The following is a 23,716-nucleotide window of genomic DNA, read 5'->3' on the forward strand; positions in this document are numbered from 1 at the left end:
CGTATGAAGATGTGAGAGTCAAATTTGGATGAATTGATGGGCTTAAATGTATAATAAAGATCAATAACAAGCACTCAAGACTTATAAAGAGTTTTAATGGTAATGATAACGACGAAATTATTTTACAGGATGTTACTAAACTTGTCGAAGAACAAAGAAGTGCAAGTGTGAGCAGTAGTCTCCTTGGGCGTCACCTAAGTAGTAACAAAAGAATCATGAGGCCTGCAAGTCCCAGACCACTGCGCATTAGGTCTAGAAGTCATTCGTATGTAAGTACTACCAGTACGATAAATTATAAATTCATGCACATACCGTCAGTAATGGCATTGCATTCTATATATTTTATGATAAAATATTGTTAATTCATAAACTCATTAAATAATAATAATATTTTTATTAAAATGTATTGTTACCTTTTCAGGAATCAGGGAGTGCTGTTAAATTGCATCGACAAGTAAGGTAAAAGTTTCATCTCCCCTTATGATTGTATTCTATAGAATATGTAATTGCAAAAGCATAAAACTTGGCATCTATACCAAAACAGTTGCAAACTGCTCTTTGATGGGATCTGATAAGTATGCACCATATAAGTAAAGCAATATGTTTCGAAGATAAAATAGTCACCCATTGAGACGTATGATTGGGGACTGCCTAGGGGCTAAAAGAGAAAAACCGTACAAAGCCTTCAGCTCGGCTCCCAGCTGGGAACGCGCACAACAGACATGCTTGCATGGTCGACGTAGACTACGTCATTATCTGTCCCTCATATTTTTACTCTTAACTTTGATTAATATGTAATAGCATTCACAAAGTTATGTTTTTATTTCATAATAACTATTAACTCTAATTGAGGTTCTGAATGATACATCTATTATTATCAGACAGTATATCTCACTTGACGATATTTTTCAGAGGAAGAACAATTGTTTATATACATCTTAAGTCTGATTAGTGAAATAGATGTATGCAATAGAGGGCGAAAGAAACTGACCATTCAACCCCATTATCTCCTGACTTAGTTGCCTCATGAGTTATATCTTATTGGTGTCACTTATGTGGTTCCAACCAGTCTTTGAACTGTTGACTAAACATGCAATAAGTATTAACCTTGTTATTGGAGTTGTTCAAAACAGTGTCCGTTTGCATTCACACATTCCCGACATCTTTTGACGAAATTGTTTTTCATACCTAGAAAACACTAAACATAATAAAGTATATGGGAACAACCCCACACTACTATAGGCGAACTTAGAGACAATATAAGAAGAGAAATTGCAAGTATTCCTGAAACTTTTGCATATGAATAACAAATGTGTAATTATAAATTACCTACTAGTATCATAAGCACTGACTTTGAGAGGGGGCAAGGCACTTTCGTCCCCACTACTTATAAAGTCAGGGGCGTCGCCCCCCAATAAAATGAATAGAGGGAACTCGCCCCTCTAAATACGTAATTTGAAGAGATATTCATCGGATTTTTTTCCTCTTTGTATGGAGGAGGGACCCGAAGGCTTACACTGCAGCCTGAGGCTTATTGTGCTTACCACTCCTATTCTTGTGAATGATTAGGTAACCGAACGGCCGCACTCTTATACAAGTACAGCACGCTACACTGTGAACTTAACCAGGCTATTGTATGGGTAATGATGATATGTGAATTAATGATGGCGAAATGAGTCCGAGGTCCAACGCCGAAAATTACCCAGCAATTCTGCTTCAATTGGTTGAGGGAAAAATCCCAACCAGGTAATCTGTCCCAACCAGGATTTTAACTCGGTCGTTTCATAGCCAGATGTGCTGACCATTACTGCACAGCGGTGGACATTCCTCAGATTAAAAACATAATTAATTTGTTTGAAAGATTAAGTAGAACATAAGCCAAAAATGGTTAGTATTTAAAATCCATAGAGAGGGTCAGCTGTCACAATAGCCATGTTAACGACGCAACTCATAATGTCTCCTTCGTTTCTTTCCTCCTGCATTTGAGATCGGTGAATTCCCACACTTGATGAAATGGTGACTCCACTTCTTTGTCTATGATCCACATTTTTTTTTTCAATTTAGTGCAAATCTATCAATTATTATAATCGAACAACATCGGAAATAATGGGAATTAACAGTTCAATTAACAATGTATTCGACTGTATTTTTGCATAATATCAGTTAACAAATTAAACATTTTTTCATAAACAATTAAATTTGTTACGAAATTTAAAAGTAACCGTTATCAACCTTCAGTTTTAGTGATCCTTTCTTGTGATAATCATCGTCTTGGGTGTGTGTTTGTTAAGTGATCAGTGATTGCAATCTAACTTTTCGTAATGGGTAAATTCTGAATAAAGAATATTGTCCAAAATATAACTACAATGAACGGAAACGGGATAAATTAGGTTGTAGCAGCAGTGGCTGAAACTAATAGCTCTTGTGTCCACCACTGTGGAGTAATGGTTAGCATGTCTGACAGTGAAACGAGCTAGCCCGGGTTCAAATCCTGGTTGAGACAAGTTACACTTCCCGCCTGGGATCTACAAGCATGAGTGACGTCACGCAGTGGGTAGAAGCAGTACTATAAGTATATGCTCGCGCATGCGCACTCTCTGTTTTACAGACGAAACTAACGGCTGCTATGCTTTCAGATTCCAGTGTACTTGGTTAGGGTTTTCTCCGAGGTTTCCCCCTCAACCATTTGAAGCAGAATTGCTGTGTAATTTTCGACGCTGGACCTCGAAATCATTTAGCCTCCATTAATTTCAACTCCGTCTATCCCCTTCAATAGTTTCGGGTCGACCAGAAGACTCCACGGACATGGTGCCATGATTCGCCTAAAGGTGTCGCCTGTCTGGTGGAGCTGCATAGATCCCAGGGAGGCAAAGGGGCTGTCATAGCAGACTACAGCAGACCAGGGATCTAGTTGGCATACAGCTCCCTTGGACAGATGGCATCATGGTCGGTCGCAGTATCTGTGATGCTACAGTTTTCAGGTCAATGCAGGATGCAGTAGTACATAGTGCACGATATCATCGATGTGAGGAAGCTGCGGAATATCAAGAGGGAGACTCCATCAGACCTGGATGTCGTAGCTGAATCGATAAGATGCATCAAGCAGTGAATTATTTACTTACAGAAATGCGGTCCTAAGGACTTCAATAATCATCCTACAATAAGGAGTTTGGCACAATAAGCCTCAGACTATGGTGCAAACCTTCGAGCCCTCCTCAGAAAGAAAGAAAAAAACTCATGTTCATCATCTTTGCAAGGATCAACAAAGGGTGAACAAAACAGTGAAAGGGAAAACATAGTGCAGAAGGTAGGGATCCCAGATGTCCCATTTTAGTTGGGATAGTCTCGTTTTTAGGAATTTTGTCATGGTGTCCCAACAAAGTCCAATCAGGATGCTAAATGTCTCGATTTTCGTGAAAGAAGCCGAGTGCATACTGATAATTCTTAAACCCCCGCTTCTCTCCAGGCCTTTTTCTTTTTTTGAGAAGAAAGAGAATTTTGTCTATCCTCCTGAGTCATGAGAGTATAGTATACTATACCATACTTCATACATGACTATGATAGTATAATACACCTGCACCTTTAACCTGCAGGATTTTTTCAGCATTTTCCTATGTCAGTGACTTTTTTTGAAGTGTAGAATTATACTGAACTTTAAAAATATAACAACAAATGTTTTCGGACTCAAGAGATTATGTTGTTGTTTTCTAATGCCAGGCATTTGACAATAAAGTCATTTGACCTCTTGCACTCCAATATTTTTCAAAGATATTATCATGGTCAGCCACTGTGAAAATGGCAATTTGTAGCCGATTTAAGTGAACATCATATTTTAACGTTTTGGTGGCTACTTCATTCACACACAACCCCCAGAATGTCTGGAGGACCACACCTGCTGTTGATCGACGAGTCCATTGGACCTAGCTGGGAGATCTTGTTGATCACCAGCTTTCCCTCCTTAAGCCACTGGAGGACGATTTTAGTGCCATAACAGGTCAGCACTAGGAACAGAAAAGTAGAAAAAGGAGAAAGGAAAGTGAAATGAACCCCTAGGCCTCGAATGCTCTAATGCCGTCGAAGTCTAAGAAAGTAAGAGTTCAGTCAAAGGACTAGATAGGAAAGAGTAAAGAGGGAATTATGTATTGAATAGAGGAAAATTATACCAAATTCAGTTATTAACTCATCAAGCTGACCAGTGCTAATTGATGAGTAGCCCCTCCCTTTAGTTCAGCTTGTAAAAATAAGCTTACTAACAGCTGCACCACGGGAAGGTAGGGATGAGACATTGGGTATTTGTCCAGGTTGGTTCCTTAAAGCCTTCAATGAGAAGGATTAATGGCTCTCCCCCCTGTATCCGATAGATACCCTTTTGCAGCCGTTTTGGGAGATTAAGTAATTTTTTTACAAAGTCATCTTGTAATATTTTCAGAAACTAATATATTAAACATTGAAAGAATCAAAGTAACTGATTCTGAGGTGATGAAGACAATAAAAAGTATCCTGTTGAAACTTAAATCAAGAGAAGAAGTAAGTCTCATGAACAGTGATCTTCTTAAGATGGTGAGGAGCATAGAAGATGAAGTGGAGGTGACTGAAAATATTTTCAGGAAGAAATTCAAGAACTTCTAAACAGCTGACTGTGCTGTATATCAGAGTGGACTGCACCAATGGACTAGTTCATAAAAATAAACTGATAAATGCTTTGGCGATTTGAATTGGGACAATGTGAGAGAATCCAACATAATGCTAAAGGATACACTGCCTGCAGCCAAGTCTCTCATCAGTAAAGATAAATGTTTCTATGATTTCACCCTTTGGAAAATGTTTGTGACTGAAGAAGAAATCAGAGAGTATTATAGTAGACTGGCAGGAAACTTTTTCATAAGTAAACCTTGCGTTATGTTATGTGCGACTGAAGAAGAATGTGTTGAAATTCCGCTGGAAATATTTTTCAGGTTGCTTAAGCCCTCAGTAGACCAAAATGTTCTTTCTTTCGACAGCAACAAGCACTGCCAATAGAGAAGTTTATTTCGCTCCACATACATAATCATTTATATTGCCCATACCAGGATGCATTGAAAGCTCGCATTTGAAGATTATCTTACTGAAAAATTATCATTGATGACGTAGACCTGTCTTTAAAAACTTCCTTCTTTCATTATTATTTCTTCTCGATAAAGGATACTGTAACAGTGAATTAATTATCAACATTATTTCTCGCATATCATTCGGTTTCTATTTTCCCGAAACACATAATAACACAGGACCATACTCACTACTGTACGAATACAATAGTTCTACAACACCCTCACATAAGTCATAAACTGAGACATGAGAGGAGAGAACAGTGTGGGCTCGTGCTTCCTAGATAGTGAGAATGTTTATGCTATTTGTGGCTTACTTAGGAAGACAGGTCACCACTGCTATTCTCACCCCATCACTACCTTAACATGGTCATTGACAAGAGACTGGTCTATGAATGGGAAAAGTGAAAGCAGATGGGTGGGTGAATATGGGCTAGGCCACGAGGCTACAAGAGATGTGCTTCAGTTACAACTTTCCGAGTGCAATCTCAAAACCCGTGAAAACATATGAAATGCAGAAGCCAGATCTGGCCAGAACATTTCGGGCCTCAGGAACAAATTTTACTGCAAGTCGGTTCTAGGCCTATTTATAAACATCACAAAGTTTTCAAATACTTCTACAACCAACGTTATATGTCTCATCCAAATAACTAATTTCATATGTTATATAAAAACACAAAATTTGAGTTTATGTAAACCGAGTGACTGAGGCTCAACCTCATTTGCCACCACCAATCAGTCACTCTGGACTTACAATAAAGATTTTCAAGTGTTGTTATCCTTCCACTTGAGCCTGCCTAGTTCAAATGTTCCCATCGAGAGGATTTTCTCTCAAATAAAACTATGTGAACCAAAGAGAGAAAAACAGGCTTCAAGTCAGTTTTGTTGTTGAAAACATTTTACACGGATCTTGCTCACCTGCTCCTCTTTCTGCTCTAGCCTACTTCTTGCTAATTAAAGGAGTAATAAAGAAGGTAATAATCCAAATCCTGTATGATTTATCCGTGAAAATACTATATCTGGAGCTCCTAATACTAAGATATTTTGTGTATATACAACCAAGTGTCCCGGTTTTTTATTTTGAAATCCTGGTATCCCCACATAAGGATCGTTGTTTTAAATCACCTTGGGTTTAGCAATTTCCATACTTATTATATGAAAAATCAGACGATATTATTTTCTGTAAAATATATAAGGAAGTTTTTTTGAAATAGCAATTAAAGTTTTCTCGACCTTCTGCGCACAGTACTGCCTCCCCTTTAATATTTCGAAAAAGTCAGCGCCTATGACTGGTATGTATAATCTTTTTGACCCGAAGAATATCATTACAATTGATTTTGCGTCCCTTTTTCCTTCAGTTTTGGCACTGCGAAGCTGCTTGAAGAGATACAAGTAGAGTCAGAAGATGTGCTCAGCATCAAAGATCGACCTCCCACACCTGTTGTAAGTTTCTACATATTCACACAAGCACGCACGCACACAAACACACACACACATATACAGACAGACACAAAGAATATGAAATAGACAGACAAAATAAGAAATGCAGCTGTGCTAGAAAGAGTGGATGAAGACTGCCTGTCGAAGGATGCACTGGAAGGAATGGTTCGGGACAGAAGAAGATATCAGATGATAGACAACATTAAGATGTATGAATCGTTTGTGGACATGAAGACACAAAGAGGAAGGCGAAAAAAGAGGGAAGATTGAAGAATGCTGGGTTTGCAGTGAAAGATCTGCCCTTGACAGAAAACTATGAGTGAAATGAATGAATTTATTAATGTATATATATTTTATTTACTTTCCAATTATGCGGAATTTTGGGGTGTTTTAATAATAGATAGGCTGTTACAGTGAAATGTAAAATCTCCAATATTTTCGAAATCCTCACTCTTCCCATCCTTGTAGTATTAAATGTAAAAGACGCGTGTGTCAAATACGGTATATTATTGTTGCTAATCACATGTAATGGCTCCATGAGAGTATGCTACTTTTCCAGATGACTAATAACAATTGCAATTTATGTGACACATTTTTGTTATGTATATTATATTATAACTGTTGCGTATATTCTATCTGATAAAATGCATGACTACTACAAAAAATAGACTAGTTTGAAGTCCTATAAAACAAAAACTAGACTATTTTGAAGTCTTATAAAACAAAAACTATGTGTGATATCAACATACATTTTGCAGTGCTCTTTTGAGAAACTGAAAATTTGCATGGTAGATTAGATTAGATTAGATTAGATTAGATTTATTTATTTAACCTGGTAGAGATAAGGCCGTCAGGCCTTCTCTGCCCCTCTACCAGGGGATTACAACTATAACATGAACAATAAGATTACAATTAATGGTAGTGTTGTAGTTGGTAATTCTGTATGTGATTGTTGTCGCAGAAGCAGAAATAGCAGAAATGGCGAATCCTGTGAAAAAAGCATGTTGTCTGCTACAATTTGCTAAAACAAATTCTGTAGCAACAGTTATGACAGTCCAGCTACATTTTAGAACACGTTTTCAAAAACCACCACTGTCCAGATAGTCGATCTATGATTGGCACAAAAAATTTGAGACAACAGGCTGTTTGTGCAAAGGAAAGAACCCAGGAAGATCGCCCATATCAGAAGAGAAAGTTCAACGTGTTCATGCTGCTTACGCAAGAAGTCCACAGAAATCGATAGCAAGGGCAAGCTTGAAATTACAAGTTCCACAACAAACTGTATAGAAAATTTTGCAGAAGCGATTGAAAATGACTTTTGCAGCGTTTACATGAAGAAGACAAGGTCAAACGTCAAGATTTCTACATAGAAATGTTGTAATTTAATGAAGAAGACCATGGCTTCGGTGAACAAATAATTTTCAATGATGAATCAACTTTCCATTTGAGTGGAAAAGTGAATAAACAAAATGTTTCACTATGGGGAACTGAACATTTGTAGGCTGTGGTGGAACATGTGCGAGACTCTCCCAAAATGAGTGTGTTTTGTGCAGTATCCCACACGAAAGTGTATGGTTCCTTCTTTTTTTGCAGAAAAATCAGTAATAGGACCTAGATAATTCTATATGTTACAGATTTGGTTGATGCCCCAACTGAATGAGGGAAGTGAAAACTTTATTTTCCAACAAGATGGAACACTGGCACACAGATGTTAGACTTTATCTGGATAAAATTCTACCACAGCGTTGGATTGGCTGTGCTACAGACTACAATAACATTCTTGCACATTGGCCACCAAGGAATCCTGATCTCACGCCGTGTGACTTTTTCATTTGGGAATTTGTCAAAGACAGAGTTTTCGTCCCTTCACTTCCACATGATTTAGATGAAATGAAAGAACGTATCAGAAGTAAGAACCATGGCAAGTGTCGATGCAGCTATGTTACTGGTACATGTTTGGATTGAACGTGATTATCGTCTTGATGTGTGTCCTGTGACGCAGGGATCACACATTGAATATTAATATTAATTGTCTCTAAAGACAATTGTTTCAGCCTTTCAGTGTTTACTTCTGATTTCAGTAATTCTTCTGTTAAATTTAGATTAAATTTAGATTAAATATAGAATATAATCTAAATTTAACAGAAGAAATACTGAAATCAGAAGTAAACACTGAAATGCTGAAACAATTGTTACCCTCCACAAAACTGGCTTCATTTATACACTGACGGATCCTTGATCTCCAGAGAACAAGGTGCCGGTGCAGGTGTTACGTGCTGTCTCTTCTCACTTTATAGATCTCTTGGATATGGAACAACAAGTTTTGATGGTGAAATCATTGCAATAAATGAATGTCTCAGGAATCTTCTATGCCACATCAATAAATTTAGGAATGCAGTTATATTGTCAGACTCCAAAGCAGCCATTCTATCAATCGTCTCTAAACACACACCTTCATCTCAAACAGCAGAAATAACTAAAATGCTCTCTCAATTATTATCACTCAATAAAAGAATTGTATTCCAATGTATACCATCCCATTGTGGAATCCTGGGAAACGAGAATGCGGATGCTTTAGCAAAGAAGGGCAGCACTGCTACTTATAGACCTGTTACTAAATCTACGTATTACTCTGTGAAGAGATTTATTAAATCTACATACTTAGACTTCAACAAACAAAATTTGATAACACAATCCCAAGGGAAAAAATGGAACTCTCTGCATCAAAATCCACAGTTAATTCCCGATTTACCACGAAAATCGTCTGTAGCTGCATTTAGATTGGCAACAGGGCGTGATTGTTTGGCCAAACACCTGCATAGAATTGGAATATATCAGTCCCCTAACTGCCCATTGTGCAACTCAAACCAAGAAATGGATTCGGAACACCTCAAAATCTGTGCTTCAGTGGCTAGTCATGATAATATATTTGAAAAATATTGGAGTGCAAGAGGTCAAATGACTTTATTGTCAAACGCCTGGCATTAGAAAACAACAACAACATTTATGAGTTCACAAACTAAACCTCAAGACTTCCTCTACAAAACAGTGCACAGTGCTTCCAGGTACCATGAATAATTTTTGTTTCATAGGACTTCAAACTTGTCTATTTCTTTTGTAGTAGCCCTATAGTGTTAAAACTTCTACCAATAAAAATTAAAACTATACCAAAATTATTTCAATTTAAAAAAAAAAGTTAAGCAGTATTTGGGTTATGCTTAGGTGTAAGTTTGTTTAGTTCCCATTAAATTAAATTTGCATACTTATTTTATTATTCTTTACTTATACTAATAGAATTTTCTGTAATTAAGCAACATATACATATATATAATTACTGCCACATTACAAAGTTTCATATATATTCTCCTGGGTACAAAAGCAATTCACTAAGGATCACTTATGTAATAAATGAATGAAGTAATGAATAAATATATAATTGCAATTATTCCGGTTAAGGTTGCCAGACATACGGTTCTTCAAGGAATAGTACGATATTTTTCTTTTTTGTTCCGTGCATGGTATAAAATAGGTACCGGTACTAGTACTATATAGCAAATGTTCCTTGTTTTAGCTATTTCAGTTAGTAATGAATAATGATAATTATTTTGAACATTTAAATTTACATTAGCAAAATTAAATGATCTTCACTTAAAAATCTCCCTAGTGTAATTTTCTATTTTAGTAGCATTGATGATTGCCCAAAAAGAACTTCATTGTAGTAAGTCAGATTTAGACTCGTGAGAATAAAAAATTGTTACAGAAATCTTCCTATACTTTAGCAACATTTAACAGGCATGTTTCAAAAGAACAGTTCTTTAGAAAAAAATTCACTAAGACACTGTGAAGTTTATCAAGTAATGAAGAATTTAAAAGGTCACCATGGCTGATTCTTTTTTTGGATACTAGATGCTTCAATGTTTAAATAGACTAGTATGTAATCCAAATGACAAATGTCTACAAAAGAATTTTATAATGTGTACAAAGCTTGTACAAGTTATATAAATAAGTTGCTTAATTTTAGCAATGAAAACGTTCTCTCTAAAATTGTATGTTACACTGAAAAATTCACACGATTCTAAATGTTTCTTAAATTTAGCTGAATCACTTTCTCTTGTTGAGAACATATTTATTTACTGGTGATATATACTCAGAAATATTTTTAATTAGGGAGCTTTACTGCCATGATAAAAATACAAATTTTCAGGAAAAAGTTATGAGTGCTGAAAGATGGTTTCTTGTTATTGACTTGATTGATAAAGGAAAACTTAAGTTTTGGTACTTTGATACCAGTATTGGTAAAATTTGTACTGAGTATGTAGGGCCGTAACCAGGGGGAGGGGGGGGGGTTCCAAGAGTTGCTGAGCAACCCCTAAAATTTTTCTTAACATCGAATTCATGTATGTAATGTAATGTGCAAAACAACACATCGTACTTGATGATAATTGATTACAGTAACTAAAAAATCGTACTGTGTGTATGTATTTACAAGTACATTCTTTGTTTGCGAGATGACAGCACAGTTTAGCACCACTGCAGTCTGAGGTGACCACAACAGGAAACTGAATAACCATCTTAAGCTGTGGTTCCGAGCATGGCGATCATATAGGTACTATGAAAATACCAAAATTTTGCTTAAATTGCAAAGAAAATGCCAAAAAATGCCAATTACTTACCACCAGTAATTCAAAATAATATTATTGACCGAATGGCTAATATAGTTAGACAAAATGTAGCAGTAAATGTGATTACTGCAGATGTTCCTTGGTACACTTTATTCATGGATGGAACATGCAATAAAAACATGGTAGAAAACATTGCATTAGGAATTAGATAGTACCGTTATGTGAAAAGTGGAGAAGTTCAAGAGCAAATACTTTCTATACAAGTTGCTACAAACTGCGCTGCTGAGTCTCTGGCACATTCAGCACTTGATCGTTTAAATAATTGTAACTTGAACTTGAAATCTCTCCTAAGCCAATGCTATGATGGTGCAAATGTTATATTAGGAATATAAAATATAGTGATTACGTTCACGTGTTAATATTGAACTATTGAATTGAATTTAACGGAGCCCAATACTGCGACCTTGTTCAGATCTATTGCGCTACCCCCTTCATGTGTCCCCTTCGGGAATGCTACAGAATGATAATGAAATGGAGAAATGGTGATGGAATGATGTAAATGCCAAATTTGGGGGAAAACAGGAGAACCCCGGGAAAAACCCCAAGTGCGACCTTGTCCGTCACAAAAAAAATCCCAGACCTGACCGGGCCACCTGCTTGACAGTCTGAATGTCTGACCATTCAGCCACTGCAGAGGTCAATATTGAACTAAGTTTATAATCACCATATATTATATTCTTAAGTGATATAGTGTTCAAAGTTGTGTAATCAAGATGAAAATATTATATGTGGGGAGAAAGGATGTGTGCAGGCAATAGTACAAAATATGCTGAAGAAAGAAATTGCATGTGTCCATTGCTGTAACCATCAGTTGCATATAGTACCAGTAGTTGTGCAAATAATAAAAGATCTTGAAATCCAGAATTTATTTAGTCAGTGTACAATATTATGTTAGAAATTTATATGAAGGTAAACACCTTGTGACACTGCTGGAGCAATGGTGTTAAAATCACTTCCATGTTGTTAAAGTAGTTTTGAAAATGTTCCACTTCGTCACAAAACACGCAAGTTCTTGAAAGCAAATGAAAATAGACCATTCGATTATAAGGATATTGCAGTAAATACAGGCTTACTGAATGAAGCGGTAAATAAAAATTTTGGGTTCTGTTTGGTGCTCATGAACAAAGTTCTTGGAATTCTACACTCTGCAAACAACACACTTCAAAGTCATGAAACTAGTCTAACGCAATCAAGTGAAATAGGAAATGTAAAAAGGTAAAAAGGTAAAGGTATTCCCGTAACATGCCATGAAGGCACTTGGGGGGCATGGAGGTAGAGCCCCATGCTTTCCATGACCTCGGCACTAGAATGAGGTTGTGTGGTCGGCACCACACTCTGACCGCCTTTTACCCCCGGGAAAGACCCGGTACTCAATTTTATAGGAGGCTGAGTGAACCTCGGGGCCATTCTGAAAGTTTGGCAATGAGAAAAAATCCTGTCACCACCTGGGATCGAACCCCGGACCTTCCAGTCCGTAGTCAGCTGGTCTACCAACTGAGCTACCCGAAATAGGAAATGTAGTTTGTGAAACTTTGAAACAACTCAGAGATGCAAATGGGTATAAATCAACTCTGAAAACATGCTTGGTTCTGTACAAAGATAGGAGATTTGAAATTCAATCCGAGAACAAAGCATAGCAAGTTCGCAAGAAAAGCAGATTGTTACGTGACTACATAGTTAACGAACCTATTCGTGAATCAGCGAAAGAGGACAACCAGTGTTCAAGACTAAAGTCAGTTACTTATGAAATAATTGATGCAGTACTAGTAGAACTTGAAAGAAGATCAAGCAATAATCAAGAGCTTATTTCAGCTATTATTTTTGTAGCAGAAGACTTAAAGAAAGAGACAGCAAATTATGACAGTCTAGTAGCACAATTGGGCATAAACATACCACCTAAAGAAGAGATGATGTTTGCAAAACGTTATTTGAATAAGTTTAAGAGGGAGAAAACTGATGTTCTTAAAAATTATTATATGAGATGAAAGCTGCTTTTCCTTCAGTTCATGATTTTCTGGCTTCATGTAGAGGTTTTGGATCCAGTATTGGTACAACATTCTGCAAAAGCTCCTTTTCAGTCCTTACCAGGATTGTTAGACCACAATGACAGAATATGAAAAGTCAACGTGAAGCGAATTTGATCTTGTTGGGCTTCGAGAAGAATGAAACGAAGTGTTTGAATATTTATAAGCTTCTGAAACAGTTCAACAGTGAGACGAACATAAATCTGCAGCTATTTTAGATCCATAAAGTATCACTTCAATCCTTTCAAGTGTCCTTTAAAATATTTAATGTTTCATTATTGTTGTATTAAATCCAATGTACAAAAAAAAAAAAAAAAAGCTCAGAAACGTGCGACTCCCAACAAGAACAATTTGACTGTGAGATGATAACTGCACATGCGCGGACTTGGTTAATAAAAACCTAAACTGACCAAACCTAACCTTCGAATATGCAAGCTGTGTAACTGGAGCATGAAGGGAACTTCTTGATTTGATCTGAAATATGCACGCGAAAATAAATCCAGGTAAGGATCATGCTGGCACTGCATGAGAGGTCCGTGCATGTGCCATAGCCAAACTGTTTCTGTCGTGAGCCCCCCCCCCCGCCCAAAACCCAGTTCAGTTGCAATCCCTAGGAAGATCGGAGCAATCCCTAGCACAGTCTGCTGGTTACGGCCCTGTCAGTGTGTTTCCATTCAATTCTTTCATTGAAAGAATATTTTCTGCAGTGAAGTTCAAATGGAGGAGTGATAGAAAGAGAAGTTTAGTAAACTTAATATAAAAATGAGCTATTGCCTTATTTAAAATTACAACACATCATGCAGATAATTTTATGATAGTACTGTTTCCAATAATGCTTTTTTAAATATGCCTAGAAAGAGCAGTGAGTATGAAAGTGATGTTTCAATTCATTGCAAGCTGTGATGTGTGCATATGTATGTCTAATTGGAAAATAATATCTAAAAAAAATTAAGTACCGGATAATGCAAGTTTTGTTTAAGTAATAAAGTATATTGTGGTTTTATATATATATATATATATATATATATATAAAGAAAATATATTTTTCAGACTTCAATATCAGTAATCACTTACCGTACTCTAGTCTCTAGTTTACAGTAGTCATAAATTTGTTCCTATTTTCAATTTGAGAATCTGGCAACCCTAATTCCGGATGATTCAATGGTGAGTTCCAAACATAGATATTTCATTTCATAGCACATCTGAAGCATGCAAAAGTACCGTCATACAACCTAAAAGCCTCATGACTCACATTTTTCCATTTGTAAAATAATCTTATAGTTTGTCACCGAAAAAAATAAAAGATGCCATGCAATTACTTGTAATTCTTTGACATACACTTTACAAAGTAGCAAAAATAACTAATGTTATATGTAAAAATGTGCGAAATAAAATGTTCACGAAAGATATCGGTATTTCAGACAGACTCAGAAGTTTAATATTGTCCTCCTATGTGGAATGGGAACACAAGGAAATTACGTTGCAAAATGTCGTCGCACTGTTCCACAATTCTTTGTTTTTCAAGTAAAACTCGACAAGATTAATCTTTTGATGTAGCCTACGAGTATTTTGATGTAATTTCAAGGGCATAATAGAGAATTTAGATAAAAAATACTTTTGGAAACTAATGTCTCAATTTGTATGTGCAGCCTATATATTCCAACGATGAATTAGTTGCTTGTTGCATCTTTATAATTATAAGTAATAGAATGTATTTGATTGAGCATTGAACCTATTTTTTTGTTGTTCCTCAATTGCAGCCCTCTCTCACAGACCTTGCTAAAGCCGTATTTAGCGAGCCTTTACATAAAGATGAACTCCTCGACCTGAACAAGGGAAAAGAAGACCTTAACAACAAAATACAAACACTTGATAAGAATTTGTACTCTATTGCGAAGGAGCAGCTAGTCAAAAGTTTGGCTGCCAAGAGGAAGCTGTTGTTTAGTCCTTCAACAGGTGTGTGCCTGTATATTTAACAAATTAACTGACTTTTCTAATCTTTGTCTTTCTTTTCTTCTCCCTCCTCTTTCTTGTTTCTTAGTGATAAGTTAATAACTATTTTTTTCCGAGTGGGAGGAGGGAATTAAACATCAGAATGCACTAGATGAAGGTGATAAGCCATAGAATGTTATATGACAATGCTCTTCATTTTCATTTAAGAACCATTGTCGTTGTCCTCCTCTTTCTCCTCCTCACAATCATCATCATCATCATCATCATCATCATCATCATCATCATCATCATCATCTATCTGCATAAATAATTTATGGGTGTATCGTGTTTTGTTAATGACAGATCATGTTTTAAGTTAAAAGGAAACTGTGTTAATACAAAAGTTCTAAAGTAAATTGGATGGATTCTTATATGTGGAAGAGAGCCACTATTGAGTAGGCTGATGCAATATGGCTAGGACTAGAATTTTGAAGACTTAGCATTTTTTTCCCTCTACTAGAATGTCATAATTTGCTGTCTCTTTCTTAATATTATGTATATTATTATGATGTACCGAAGTACATATGATATTTCCGTGCAGTTATTCTGCGTCATCATGTGATGAAAGATGAGTGGAACAGAGAAAAATTCTCTCCTGCACCGGGATTTGAACCCGGGTTTTCAGCTCTACGTGCTGATGCTCTATCCACTAAGCCACACCGGATTCCCATCCCGATGTCGGATCAAATCCTCTCAGTATGATATGCGAAAAATAATCACTTAGTGATTTAAGACGGCACTTATACCGTCAGATCCCGGCCACTTAGTCACTCCTAACGAGTGCACCTCTGCACATGTGTGGACATTGTGCCACTTTCATACATCTATGACGCAGTGCATGAGTGGAACTTAAACTGAGAGGATTCGATCCGACATCGGGATGGCAATCCGGTGTGGCTTAGTGGATAGAGCATCAGCACGTAGAGCTGAAAACCCGGGTTCAAATCCCGGTGCTGGAGAGAATTTTTCTCTGTTCCACTCATCTTTCATTACTTAATATTTTATGTTTCATACAAAATCATCATCACCATCATCATCATCACTCATACAAGTTTTAGGCCATGTGGCCTGTTACAATCTCTTAATAAAGAGGAATTTTCCCTCCAACACCTTTTGGGACATCCCAGAGATCCGAGACTTGTTACGAGATTTGAAAGCAAGTGAAAGAATACTCCCAGTAGGTTGCTAGCCCAGAGGGATAGAGATGTAGGGTTTCCACTAATGTAGCATTTTCTCTACTGCATGATGTAATGGTTGTACCACCAAATCTCGGTCCCCAGAGCCTCGTTAGTAAAAACCAGGTTGCACCTCGCGAAAGTGAGGATGGGAATTGATAGGAAAGGTGGTAAAGTCACAGCCCGTCATACAAAACTGAGTGAATTAAAATACATTTTTAGTTGATTATTTTAAATTTTTAATTGAATTTAATTTAATTTTTTGTTGCAAATTTGATGTGAAGCTGCATTTGCATATTTGTGCATTTCTGTTTTTAGAGGGTAATAAGATATTATTTGTTTACATTTGAAAACGAAATGCATTTTTGTGATTTTAGTGAAATTCTCTATAATTAATCGAGGGGTCCCCTGCAAGAGGAAGCTATGCCACAACAACTATAAAGGAAGAAAAATAAGACTTTTACGGAAAGGACCATATCCTAGAATTTGTCAGAATGCTCTATCATTGGTTGTGCAGTACCGGTAGCACATCTGTATAGTTTAGAGAAAGAAAAATGGGTGATAGGAACTGGCTGAAACACGTGAAATCTCGTCTTTCAGAATTTTATGGCATATCTCCCTCTTTTTGTATGAATGTGAGTGTGATTGTGAGTATTCCGGGTTAATATTAATTAGCCAATTATCGAAAACATAAAATACATCAGGACTGTCACTGGGCAGCAACCTGAACACACGTTTCAGCGTCACATTGTTGACAAGCAACTACATCTGCCAGCACAACCATGAAGCATTAATAGATGCTATAGAGTTACCAACAAAGAAAAAAAAAATATATATATATCTCCCTCTTGCAGTGGATCCTTCATTATCATATAGCAACTAACTGTCATTGCCCATCCATTTTAGATGTGTCGATTCTAGGATTACTTTTTGCAGATGATTGTGCTATCGGATCATTTACTATTGTAGGTTTACAGAAGGCTATAAATGAGATTACAAAATCTTGCTTAAACTGGGATTTGAAAATAGGGCAAATGTGAAGAAAACAAAAGTGCTAATATGCAAGAGAGGAGGAGTACGGAGTAAAAAAGAAATATGGTACCCAAACAATATCCGAATTAATAGTGTTGCTAAATTTACATATTTAGGATTAATATTAAACAGGTACCTAGTAAGGGAGATTGGAAAGGACAAATTAAAAATACCGTAAATAAATGGAATGAAGCACTCACTGCAATAGACAAATGTTAAAACAGATGGTTCAACATAGAGTAAAAAAAAATAAATAAATAATTTTGATATCTGGGAAATTACTTATCACAAATATTATGTAGACAGATATCAAAAGATTGTAAAAAAAATGTTTAAGTATTTCATGGAATGATTCAAATATAGTGCCCAGACTGGAAATGGGTATGAATGATAGTATGGGAATTATCTTAGGAAAATTGAATTTTTTAAATGTATTTGGGATAAAGGGGAAGTGATGCGACGAAAAAATGTATGAGTATAAGATTCCTACAAATGACGCAAACTAAGCCAAATTGCTTAAGAGAACTAGGAAATAACGTGAGCAGATTAGAACTAAATTGGATCAATTAATGTAAACTTAATAGGTGAAATTGTAATAGAGGGGAGTAATGAGATAGCGAGTCAAGAAATGTTTACCAATTTAAACAGTCTAAAGTCATTAAGAGATTATAAAGAAATGAAATCGTATAGAGGCAGAAAAAATACATAAGAATTAACATCAGGGAAGAACAGATGGGCTTAGCATGGTGGAGATTGAGAATTTGGAGGTTAAAGTATAGAAGAAGAGACATAGGAAAAGGTATGTGCCCTTTCTACAATCAAAAAGAAGATGCAATACATATTCTACTATCTTGCCAGGAAAATGAGAGAACAAGGAAAATATTTATTGAAGAATTTTTCAGCATATTTTTATTTCTCAACTTATTTATGCGCAAATGGAGGATTAATCTTATGCTAATCAGCATACTTCTCCTCGAATATACCGCCAATATTTATATAGTAGATTCGGATATACCGTAAGTCTTACTTCCTGTCACTATTATTGGAACAAAAATCCTTCCAAAATGAATTTTTTGGTCTGCAAGTAGGATTAAAAAAATCATGTACAGAATCTAGGAAAAGAATACAAAAATATCGCTGATATGGTCGGGATTTTATTCGGATATATATATTCGAAGTTCATGGTCTAAGGCATCATATCTAGGACTCACGTTACAGAAAGCACGCTGGTTTCGAGTCTTCATAGGAAAAGCATTTTTGGCAGTGTATGGGATCAGTGTCCACCCAGCATCGTGATGAATTTGGGGAGCTGCAATAGGTAGCAAAATTTGCTTTCGAAAACTAGCTACAATGGCTGCGGGGAGCAACGTTCTGATCACTCAATACCTCCATTCTGGTTGGCCTTGACTCTTCATGGGCTGTTCACGTCACGGATATATTTGAAGTACTTTCGGAGAAAGCATCAATAAATTCGAGGAAATTTGTAGCTGTCAGTTATAGACTGTTATCTTATAATGCAGGCCGGATTCCTACTTGCTGTAATCCCGTGTTGTAACCAAAGAGCACTGAGCCTAGCCTAATATTTAACATTGGAATTGTCCTCGCAAAATAAAAATTCTGGTATCTTCACTCCTCTTAAGTATACTTATGCACCTCCTTTCACATTTCGCAATGAAAAGATCCGTTCAGTAGCGGATTATAGTAACTGGCAGGATGTCGACTTCAAAGTATCATTTTCACAATGAGTGGGAGGAACAATATTTGTGTGTCGAAGAGGAGAGTAACGTCAGATGAAGAAGTGAAGAAATAGAGCTGAAAATACAGTTGTTTTAACAATCCTTACAAGTGCCCACGTAATAAGGCGCCACGTTAGCTGCAAACAGAACTACATAGTTACTTTGCGGAATTCTTTGCTCTTAATACGTTTTAAAATATATGATTGGGAACTATTTAAGTCTTTATCTGTTGATAAACTTCGTGAGACTTTTTGCATTCGAGTTAATAGCAGTATTTGGCTCTATATTTGTGAGCAAATGTTTCCCAAAATGAATTACACTAAATGCCAACATCACAATTGACTTTGCAATGGTCGCCTGGTACATATTTTAAGACTTAGCACTTCATCTTTCGAAACAAATATTGAAGTCCTGGTTAGAAATAAAATCACACGGGAATTTAATTTCAGAAACACAAATGGAATGTAAAGAAGGATAAAGAGAGAAACTGCAAGAATATGAATGGTGACTACTTGCAGTAATCAATACGAGAATATAGTTATTTGAGTTTCATTACACAGGAAGGAATGTTGTAATTTGAGGATTGTGAAGGAAATTCTTATCTTACGTTTTATTTATTTTATAATTTATTTATATATACCTAGTTGTAGATTTTTTTTTTTTCATAAATCAAAAATCTTCTAAAGTCACCACTGCAAGACAGCAGACATTGGAGATGTTTGTAAACATATGTACGGATTCGTCCTATCTCCAGAAAAGTCATAAATAATTACAGAAAATGTCAAATATTTTTTGGGATAAGTGTGTTGTAAGCTTTATCTAGATCAGTGATCTTCAGCACTTACTGAAATAGGTAAAGGATAAGCGGAGCAACGTGCTATACCCCGTCGTGCAGCAGGAAGAGGTAGAAAGCATACCCGCCAGCAGCCACGGATGCACCATAATACAGTCTCTTCTCCGCAGGTAAGAGACGCTAGCCTGAGGGTGCAGTGTCCTGATGACCACTGATCTAGAGGATAGGCTATACCTTTTAGAATCTTGACTTGACTATGCTGGCAAAATCTAAGGACTGAGTGTTCAGGATAAGTTTGTTTCATCCTTAGTGGTGTACGTATGTAATATATGTGTGTGTGCCTAATGCCTACCCACTTCATTTTGCATGATTCGGGTTCTGCATACTGCGGATAGATGGCAGGACTGTGACCCATTTTCAAGTTGCACACTACTTCGGCTGGCCACGTTATGCATAATGTGTATCTGTGAAAAGTTATGTCGTGTACTAGGGTGAGTGTATGTTAAGTGTTCGTGTAAGTGTAGTGTAGGGAATGAGTGAGGATGATGATAGTGAGGAAGGGAGAAGGGTAAACCCGGTGCCGGCACATAGCCTACTCCTGTCGAATATCACCAAGGGGGCCACCAGGCTTAATGTCCTCATCCAACAGACGAATCACAGTGACTTATCCTTCCCTTCATATGCACTGCGGAGAGATTTATTATATTGTTTGTTTTAGTACGATAATTTACCATTTGTATTTTGACACTGTCAGTAATTACTTCTGCTGAAACGACAACTAATAAATAAAATACAATACAACAAATGGAATGGCTAATTCCGTCCTCTCCTTTTTTGCTTATGTTGGACATTCATGTCCAAGATATTAATTTTCTAAAGTTAATGTTATAATTGAAATGTTATTTTTCTTTTCTTTAGTTATGTCGAAAAAGAAGGTGATAAAAAGAATAACAGACATAATATTATCTCGTCAGACTGGCGACATTATGGACTGCGAAGAGATAAAAGATGCTGTGAATTATCTTGTCCGAGAATTAGCGATCTTGTTCCAGAAGCTCCTGCAAGAATCTGTTGGCAGCAGGACTTTCTCTATGTGAAGTGGATCTCATTTTTCTGAGTTTTGGGTCCAGAAAAACGTTTATAATGACATAATTCTAATTCGAAATTCAAATTTCCTCGTTTGTTGTGCTATTTACATGTATTTTATACTTTTATATATTTTAATAAATTAAATACAGTATTATATATTGCATTTCTTGCTTTATTCCTCCTTTCGTAAGGTGCTAAGTATTATTATCAGAAGCAGCAATAATCACTGGCAAAGCACAAACGGATCCTTTGTCGAGTATAGGGAAGTTTGATATACGCTGATGTTCGCTCTGCAGAAGGAAGCCTGTCATGTTTTTTCAACCATGTTATGAAAATATTTACTGTCCTCCTCTCCCATCCATTCATGTTTCAAACACTTAAGGATTTGAGGACATATCTTGTGATTGATTTTTCATATGAACTAAGATAAAGTTTGTAATGTCTTGGTTTCCTCTCCCATGTTTGAACATTGCACAGTAGTAGGGGTACTATGAACATATGAATATATATATATATATATTTTATTTGGTTTATTTACACGCATATTTTTGTGAATGTTCAGTTATATTAATAACAAAAAAATTACCTGTACTCATTACTTTACGTAAATTCGCAAGATTGACCTGAGATAATTGTGAAGCTAAAGCATAAAGGCACAGGAGAGGAGGAACTAAGGAGAAAGGCACCGAACATAAGGAAGGAAAAAGATTGAACAAATGCAAAGCGAGCTTCGGTTCTACAGAGACTCAGCAAACATGAACCGAACATAAGGTTTCTTACCGGTTTCCAACGAATTCGGTTATTTTACTTTACATATTTCACTGCTACATATTGTTGGATGCCTATGGATTAGGGCGAAGTTTGTAATATCTTGATATTCACTCTCATATTCAAACAATTCACGACTTTAGTGAGTATAACGTCCACTGACATCATCACGTGAATGTTACGAATTTTAGTCTTTTTTTTTATAATTTTATTTTAAACAAGTGCAGTCAATCTTTTATGTTAATTATTTTCTTTCCGCTTTCCAACGCTTTTTTCTAGTCCCGTTTATAATTGGATAGTCTTTTATCGAGTCAGTCCACAACTCAAGAAGAAAAAGTATGATATTTAACAAAACAATATGGGCAGTATTTCATTATAATATATTTATTTAAAGCCTCATGGGGAACTCCCACATACCACACACACGCAATTCAGTCAGCATTTTCAGAAGCTACTGCACAATGAGCCTAATGCCATTAGAAGAAATACAGTACTAATATTTAGTTGTTTAGACATTAATGGAAATGAATTGCATATGTGTCCCCGCTCTTTGTTTAATACAAAAGTAAAAAATGTATTTATTTATTTATTTATTTATTTATTTATTTATTTATTTATTTATTTATTTATTTATTTATTTATTTATTTATTTATGTATTTATTTATTTATTTATTTATTATTATTATTCAAGCAACAATATTGAAGTTAATTTTGCGAGTAATGTTCAGTTTGGTTCTAAAATAACTGTTATTCCTTAAATATTTACCTTATTATGTTTATAATTTCAAGAACTAAAAACAATCTCACATATTAAAAGAAAATATAACTTAACTTAAAATGCACATAATGGACATCTATGGCAAAAACAAACAAGAAGTAGACCTGCAAAAATAAATTATTAGCATTGATATAAAGTCCAGCTGAAATTGGATTTTCAAATAGTTTTATTTTTTTCTCTTTCTTCTCCAAAACTTCATTAATTTTCTCCAATATTTTAGTAGATATATTTATCATTTCTGAAGCTAGTGAATCTTCAGCAAAATCATTCCTCTTAATGCCATCTGCAGTTTTTTCTTCCCTTCTTCTAACAGGTTCTCAGCAGCTTTCTTCTGTGGTATTGTTTTTTTTTTTTTCATTATTATTTTTCATAGCTACTTATTCATCTTTTGCATTTTTCAGTTCCTTATTTCTTTTCTCTTAAATTGTTTTAATACATTAATTATGACGTCACTTGTAATCATTCAGTAATTAAAAAATCACGTTTTTACTACTAATAATAATAAACAAGACTAGTTAGTCCTCATATTACTTCGTACCACACAACAGAAAAATGCATCTCCATAATTTACAACTTTTATCTGTACCAGTAACCGTAAACTATCTGTATTATTTCGAAAGTTCATGGAATTAGCCCCAATAACCAAATTTTTTTCACTAAAATTCCGGAAACCATGCCTTAGGCCTACATTCGTGAGGAACCTGATAGAAGAAGCAAGCTGTTCATGAAAAACTCTACTACTGATCGAAATCTGCAAGAGCCTCATTCGTAACAAATACCAAATTCCAAAATACGACATGGGGGATATTTGATGTGTATACGTTGGACAATCGTCATTATTACTATAGAGAGCCAGGAAATGAGCACTCGAGAACTACTGCAGAGGTACGAGTAGGCCTATAACTTGAACCTTTTTCATTATTGATGATGAAGTACACTCAAAAGTAGGCCAATAGTCTCAACAGCCTGTAATCAGAAAATGTTCAGTCCAGTGCCCCCCCACTGATAAAAACCAAGAAGTGATGATGGGACCTTAGGGATGGAAACTTAAACGTAGAGGACACGGACAGAGTTCTGGTAACCCTTAAGCCTTGGTTTTTCTGAATCGACGCATGCGACGTG

The 23,716-nt window shown here is 35.9% G+C and overlaps 1 protein-coding gene across 2 annotated transcripts in view; it reads left to right on the forward strand.

The window, feature by feature from the left end:
• LOC138710638 (uncharacterized) overlaps nucleotides 1–21,201 on the forward strand; it is a 46,707-nt gene extending 25,506 nt beyond the window's left edge. For both annotated transcript variants that reach the window (XM_069841674.1, XM_069841675.1), the window contains 5 exons: nucleotides 129–269; nucleotides 422–459; nucleotides 6,443–6,527; nucleotides 14,991–15,186; nucleotides 20,877–21,201. In XM_069841674.1, the coding sequence (XP_069697775.1) occupies nucleotides 129–269; nucleotides 422–459; nucleotides 6,443–6,527; nucleotides 14,991–15,186; nucleotides 20,877–21,055 (639 nt within the window). In that variant the 3' untranslated portion in view covers nucleotides 21,056–21,201. The remainder of the gene's footprint in view (nucleotides 1–128; nucleotides 270–421; nucleotides 460–6,442; nucleotides 6,528–14,990; nucleotides 15,187–20,876) is intronic.
• Nucleotides 21,202–23,716: the final 2,515 nt, after the last annotated feature.

The sequence above is a fragment of the Periplaneta americana genome, chromosome 12, assembly GCF_040183065.1.
Source record: "Periplaneta americana isolate PAMFEO1 chromosome 12, P.americana_PAMFEO1_priV1, whole genome shotgun sequence".
NCBI lineage: Eukaryota > Metazoa > Arthropoda > Insecta > Blattodea > Blattidae > Periplaneta > Periplaneta americana.